This window comes from Nanorana parkeri, unplaced genomic scaffold, assembly GCF_000935625.1.
Source record: "Nanorana parkeri isolate BGI_ZX_2015 unplaced genomic scaffold, ASM93562v1 scaffold30, whole genome shotgun sequence".
In the NCBI taxonomy this organism is placed as follows: domain Eukaryota; kingdom Metazoa; phylum Chordata; class Amphibia; order Anura; family Dicroglossidae; genus Nanorana; species Nanorana parkeri.
In genome coordinates, this window is record NW_017306298.1 from 1581783 (window position 1) to 1588870 (window position 7088).

At 39.6% G+C, this 7088-nt stretch overlaps 1 protein-coding gene across 6 annotated transcripts in view; it reads right to left on the minus strand.

The window, feature by feature from the left end:
• The window catches only part of PAX6 (paired box 6), a 40566-nt gene that overhangs the window by 22975 nt on the left and 10503 nt on the right, over positions 1–7088 (minus strand). For 3 of the 6 annotated variants that reach the window (XM_018567920.1, XM_018567941.1, XM_018567913.1), the window contains exons 2-7: positions 6375–6440; positions 6064–6118; positions 1987–2117; positions 1474–1515; positions 1167–1382; positions 740–905 (exon numbers count right to left, since the gene is read on the minus strand). In XM_018567920.1, the coding sequence (XP_018423422.1) occupies positions 740–905; positions 1167–1382; positions 1474–1515; positions 1987–2117; positions 6064–6073 (565 nt within the window). In that variant the 5' untranslated portion in view covers positions 6074–6118; positions 6375–6440. Of the gene's footprint in view, positions 1–739; positions 906–1166; positions 1383–1473; positions 1516–1986; positions 2118–6063; positions 6119–6374; positions 6441–6586; positions 6613–7088 lie in introns of those variants that run through there. The other 3 variants (XM_018567950.1, XM_018567933.1, XM_018567928.1) reach the window with 2 other exon arrangements.

The window sequence follows — 7088 nt, forward strand, 5'->3', positions numbered from 1 at the left end:
TCTCTTCTCTCTCTCTCTCTCTCTCTCTCTCTCTCTCTCTCTCTCTCTCTCTCTCTCTCATATCAATCTATTCTACCTATTCTTTCTTTCTGTCTAATTTATCTTTATATCTGTCTGTCCATCTATCTATCTCTATTCATATCTATCTTTCTATCTATCTAGCTATCTATCTATCTATCGATCTATCTCTATTTATTATCTATCTATATCTATTTATTATCTCTCTATATCTATTTATTATCTATCTCTATCTATCTATATCTATCTATCTATCTTTTCATATCTATCGATCTATTTATCATATCAATTGATCTCTCTATCTATCTATCTATCTATCTATCTATCTTTCCAATGATCTATATATTACAGATCTAGTACAATAACACACAGATCGGATGATATCATCCCATCACATAAAGGAAACACAATTACACAATCTTATCGCCATGTCAATGTAACAAGTCTCAGTAGTCCACACGTACAAATCCACAACCTCTCATCCTCAGCAATCACTCCGCAATAATACTACCTGATGTCAATGTAAACATTCAATTCTTCACCCAACATAAACCTCCAAATTCTCCATCACCAAATTTCACCAAAGAACAAATACTTATAAACAGCGGATCTTAGAGCTGATCACCGGCCTAGTGATACAATGTGACAACAAATATCTATATATATAATAAAGCAAATCTCTTTCCAAGCTCTCAGTACACGGACTGCTCCGGGTATTTACCCTGCGTCGGCTGGCCTGGCACTGACGTGCCCGGGTACCACCCTGGCCGGGTCCCCCAAGTGCCCGTCTGTCCGTTCAGCATCCTCAGCTTGTCATACATGCCATCTGCGCCCATCTGTTGCTTCTCGCTAGCCAGGTTGCGCAGCACTCGGTTTATCGACGATACCTGCGGAGGGAGATCGCGACAGTTCAAGTCATAGATACCAAAAGCAACTCCGGCAATTAAAAAATATTGTTTTTTTTTGTTACGTGCATATTATTTAAAAAAAAGTATATTCTATTCACTGTATAAAGTTTGAATCTCTGGAAACCATCCATTTGAGTTACTATGCGTAACATGCGCTTTATACATCGCGGTTGGTTTTTTCCGCTTTTTTTTTTTTTCGCCCCGCCGCGCGCTAAAGCCCCCCTCCCCTGTTCCACTTACACTAGGGATGTTGTCGTTGGTACAGACGCCTTCAGACAGCAACCTGTCCCGGATCTCCCACGCAAAGATGGAGGGGCACTCTCTCTTATACTGGGCTATTTTGCTAACCACTTCTGGGGTGGCCACCCTGGGTTTGCTGCCCCCGATGGCTCTGGGCCTGATGGATCCAGTCTCGTAATACCTCCCCAAAATCTTACTCACGCAGCCGTTGGAGACCTGCACAGAGCAACGACAACAAAATACATTATGAATAATTTCAAGACAATAGTACAATTTTATAGTAGGCATTAAACAATAACAAGCTTACGTTTTGACTATCCAGCACTTGAACTTTTGCATCTGCATGGCTCTATAATACAAAAATATACCTTCAATGGTACATGAGAACTTATGGCTGGCTGATCATTTTACATTTGTGGCCCTACACAACTCTATAGAACTAAACAGATAGCAAATAATTTTTAAAAAATCAATAAAAAATAGAATTTTTAACTCGCCTACAGCCTCAGCGACCTGAACTGGAACTGATAAGAACAGTCCTAATTAAGAGGGAGTAGTAAGAGCCAAAACATAGAAGTCTATGTACAAAGGAGAGCAATGCTAACCAGTACAGATGCACGTTGGAAACATGCAAAGTTCCTAGAAATCTAAGTTCATTTTCCTATTCTTAAATAATTTAAAGATTTTAAGTCTATTTTTTAAAAAGCAGATGAATGCCAAATGAAAAGGCTGGAGGGGCAGCATTGTGTCAAACGGGTATCACACAAATGTACTAAAAAAGAAAAAAAAGAGAGTCAGCGTTGGAAAGCAGCGTTTTCACCTGAAGGATCCTGGAGATGTCGCAGGGTCTTGCTCCACTGTGAGCCAGCTCCACTATCTTCTGCCTGGTAGAGTCGGGCAGGGGTCTGCCGTTGACAAACACGCCACCGAGTTGGTTAACGCCGCTGTGACCTAGGAAGGGATAGAGGAAAAACAGCAACAGATTCATTACCGTGCGCCAAACGCCTGAAACGCCTCAAACGCACAATGACGCCTATGCTGCCAATGGACTAAAACACCTCTTTCCTGCAACTCCAGTCTGTTTCAACGCCTTCTATGCCAGCAAACAGCTACAAAACAGTCAACCAGACCGGTTTTAAAATGTATAGTCATCAAGGAAAGTCCAAAACTGCTCTACTGAAATTGTCTCATAAATACCATCGGCTTCCATGGCAGGTCCTGTAAGTTTGGAGATATTAGGAGTTTTAGGCTTTCGAAAAAAATAAAGATGCCCCAAACCTGAAGCGTGAGCCCAGATGCAGGCTTTCCCTGGAGAGGATGTGATCTGCTCCGCTCGCAGAGGGCTGATAAATCGTCTTGCAGGAGCGCTGGCTTCTTAGCAAATAAATAAGCACCAAATATAGAAGAGAGGGTGAACGTATGATGAGTCTTTCTGACATTTGTCTTTAAAATAAAGCTAGCTGCACGTCAAGTTTGAGCTTAATTTCTGGAAATAGGCGGAAGTCGCCCTAGATCATGCATGGGAGGCTAATTGAAAAGATCATTTGAAGTACTTGTGGCAGGCTTGTCACTTTATGACAGTCCTCTGCTTTGGAAAATTGCATCGTCAGGACAAATGCTACCATGATAAAAAACGACCCTTTCTAGCCGGAGATGAAGATCACCCGAGCTGGAAGATAAGCCGAGCACGAGTTCCTGCACAAAAACAGGGTGCTGGGGCACGACTTTAATATTCTGCAAGGGTGGAGGAGCACAAGTCTGCTATTTATAAGGGTGGAGGGGTAAAAGTCATCTATTTATGAGGATGGAGGGGCACAAGTGTTCTATTTATAAGGGTGGAGGGTCACAAATCTTCTATTTATGAGGGTGGAGGTGCACAAGTCTTCTATTTATGAGGGTGGAGGGGCACAAGTCTGCTATTTATAATGGTGATGGGGCACAAGTGTTCTATTTCTAAGGTTTGGAGGGCACAAGTGTTCTATTTATAAAGGTGGAGGTGCACAAGTCTTCTATTTCTAAGGTTTGGGGGGCACAAGTCTTCTATTTCTAGGGTTTCGGGGACACAAGTCTTCTATTTATAAAGGTGGAGGGGCACTAGTCTTCTATTTCTAAGGGTGGAGGGGCACAAGTCTTCTATTTCTAAGGGTGGAGGGGCACAAGTCTTCTATTTATAAGGGTGGAGGGGCACAAGTCTGCTATTTATGAGGGTGGAGGGGCACAACTTTAATATTCTGTAAGGGTAGAGAGGCACAAATGTTCTATTTGTAAGGGTGGAGGGGCACAAGTCTTCTATTTATAAAGGTGATGGGGCACAAGTGTTCTTGTAATAAGGGAGCGGGTGACAAGTTTAATATTCTGTAAGGGTGGAGGGGCACAAGTGTTCTATTTTTTAAGGGTGGAGGGGCACAAGTCTTCTATTTTCTAAGGGTGGAGGGGCACAAGTCTTCTATTTATAAGGGTGGAGGGGCACAAGTCTTCTATGTATAAGGGTGGAGGGGCACAACTTTAATATTCTGTAAGGGTGGAGAGGCTCAAATGTTCTATTTATAAATTTATAAATGGGGCACAAGTGTTCTTTTAGTAAGGGAGCGGGGACAAGTTTAATATTCTGTAAGGGTGGAGGGGCACAAGTGTTCTATTTTTTAAGGGTAACAAATTGAATATTTTGTAAGAGAAGAGGGGCACAACCTTTCCATTTTTTTAAAAGTGCAGGCACAACTTTTATTCTTCAATGTTAAAGGGACTCCGCCTTTCTATATTTTAGAGGTGGAGGCGCACGACTTTAATATTTTTTAAGAGAGGAGGGGCACACCTTTTCTTTATTTTAAGAACTTTTATTCTTTTTCACAACTCCTTTATTTAGTAAGAGAGTGGGCATGACGTTTATTTTTTTAGGGCAAAGGGGCAAAGCCTTACTATAGTTTAAATTTGGAGGGGTACAAGTTTAATATTCTTTAAGGGAGGAGGGACAGAACCATTCCATTTTTTAAGAGAGATGGGCACAACGTTTCTATTTTAAAAGAGACGGAGCGCACCACCTTTATTTTTTAAGGGCAAAGGGGCACAACTTTACTATATTTTAAAGGTGGAGGGGCACAACTTTAATATTTTTAAGAGATGGGGGCACACCTTTCATTTTCAAGAGATGAGGGACACACCTTTCATTTTTAAGAGATGGGGGGTACAGTATTTCTATTCCCATAAAAGGACACACATTTAAGGGAGAAAGGACACAAGTTTAATATTTTTAAGGGATAAGGGGTACACCTTTAATTTTGTAAGAGAGGCGGGGCACAGTCTTTCTATTTCTATAAAAGCATACATTTTTAAGGATGAAGGGACACAAGTTTTTTGGGGGGGGGTGGGGTTCAAAGTGAAAGGGCACAACGTGTCTCTTTTATTAGAGGCATGTCTCTTTTATTAGAGGCACAACTTTTCTTTTTTTTTTTTTTAAGGGGGGAGGGGCACAACGTTCATACTTTAAATCCTAACGTTATATTTTGAATTAACCCCTGAGACCACAATCTATAAACCTGCCTTGGTCATCAATGGGTCAGGTTAGAAGAGGGACCACTTCTTGCCTGCAGATTATTAACAAGGAAAGTGGGCGTTAAGCAGCGCAGATTTGGGTTAGGCGTAAAGTTTTTAGTAAATAATCCTAAATGGGTACTTTAAATTCAGAATTATTTTAGGATGAGATTGTGGCCGAACTCTTCACAGCACATAAACTAATTTCTCCTCTTTTAGTAACCTCACTAAAGACAAACTGGCCATTCTATAACCCTCTATTTATTGTACTGTTACATTTTTTGTAATGAGCCCCCTCACACCACATTATATAGGCAGCTCAGGCAAATGGGAACATTTTGTTCACAGTACTTAGGCGATCAAAGCAGCAAAACTTTAATTTGGTGTATTTTTTCACCCCATAGTAAATGGCTGTTTATTACAGGAAGGGGTGAGTTCTTCCTTATAGTCAACATTCTGGGAGAATTTCAGCTGATCTCTTAACAATACAACAGCAAAGGCTCCAACTCTTTTAGAAATCTCATTGGGCGAAAAGTTTAGGACAGCTCGGGAAAGCAGTGTAATCTTACTAAGAAAATGTTAAAAAAATAATAACACTTAAAAGGAATAATACATAAATGTAATTAAAACTGACTCGATCGAGTGACACTACAGCAACCCAGAGGATTTCCAAAACCTGCGACTTTGACATCCCTAGTTTATTTTAAGCGATATTTCTGAGACAAAATGAGCGCTGGACTTGCCCAGAATGAGCGAAGACTGATGTAGATGTCTGCTCCCCTTCATGGGAGGCGATTCAAGTCTCCCCACAGATTTGTCGACAATAAAAATCCACTTATTGACTTTTAATTTATTTTTATTTTTTCTTGCCCCAGGCACCTGTCCACTGCCCACCATCCCCTCTAGGAATGTCATTCGCCGCCGCCATTTATCAACTTAGAAATGACACTGACAATGGCAAAACTAAAATTTCACTTAAAAGGTTAAAGCCTTAATCATGATCTGATTTCCCTCGGGAGGGCTAAGGACTGCGGCTCTCTGGCGATGATTAGCCACTCCTAAACAGCTAATAAGAAAGCATATGGTGCTGATTTGGAACCCCTGGATTTTTTTTCTTCTTTTTTATACACACAGGAATAACACCTTGTAATGACATTTTCCAACACAGAATGCCCTATCAGGGAACACTTTATAGGTCAAGCCATGAATAAGGCAGACAAATTAATGCCATGTTCTTTTGCGATGGGACATTAACCCTTTCTGTGCCATGGGCGACATAGTCACCTTACATTCGCTTGATTTTAAAAAAACCTGACAAAATGTCCCCCTTATTTATTTTGTAGCCATTTAAAAAAAAAGTGTTACTTACTGTTCTGCATTTTGCCTGCTTGCACTATATTCCCACGTGGTCGCTTTGCTGAATTCTATTAATACATAAACAGATTTTCCTATTAATTACGGTACAGCTTTGAAAAAAGGCCCTCTTCCCCCACCACTACACCTATTTATGCCTATTTTATTATTAGGATTTTACTTTTTTTAATTGCAGTTAAAAAAAATTAAAATAGTATTAAACTAAAGTGTATGTCAGCAAATAAAATATATTTAAAAAAACAAATATTTAATAATAATAAAAACGTGAATAAGAATATAAATAAAAAAACATTTTCTCAAACTTACCTAAAAATTGTGTTTCTTCTCCCAAAGTAAGTGCGCACCTCAGCATCTGCTCCTAGTATTTCCCCTCTAGGATAAATACATTAAAAAAATGTGTATTAAGTTTACTAATAATGACAATTATTACAGATTTTTTTTTTTTCATTTCACACAAGCTTAAAATCCCATTACACTTTAATTACTCTTGAAATAATTTTCCCATGGCATCACCTTACCGTCTATTTCCTAACTCCCCCTCTACAAGGCTAAAAAAATGAGCAACTCTGGAACTGCATCAATAATATGTTTAAGATTTAAATATTTTAGGGGGGAAGAAAAAAAAAGATTACAGGGCAAAATGTTACCATAGAAACCATAGTCCTGCCTACTAATTAGATATGGAGTTAAGACCAACAGCTGGGTGACACAAGAGTGTTGATAATATTTTCATGGATTGCTCTTTGCATGGGTATTAATTTAAACTCTCGCTTCTTCTTCCTTTTTTTTTTTCTACTCTTTTGCTTTGGCTGTTTAGGTCTTATATTTTCCACTGTACATTGACACACGCTGTCTACCTCGCCTCAGTGCCTTAAAAAGTAGAACCAGGAGGGGGTGAGGCCAGTTAACAAAGCCAACAGTGTTTTTATTCAGTACATCCAGCCAAACCAAAGTGTCCCTGGCAAAGTCATACAATCCCTCTACTAACTTACTAGAAAAAAAAATCCTAATTTTCCTTCA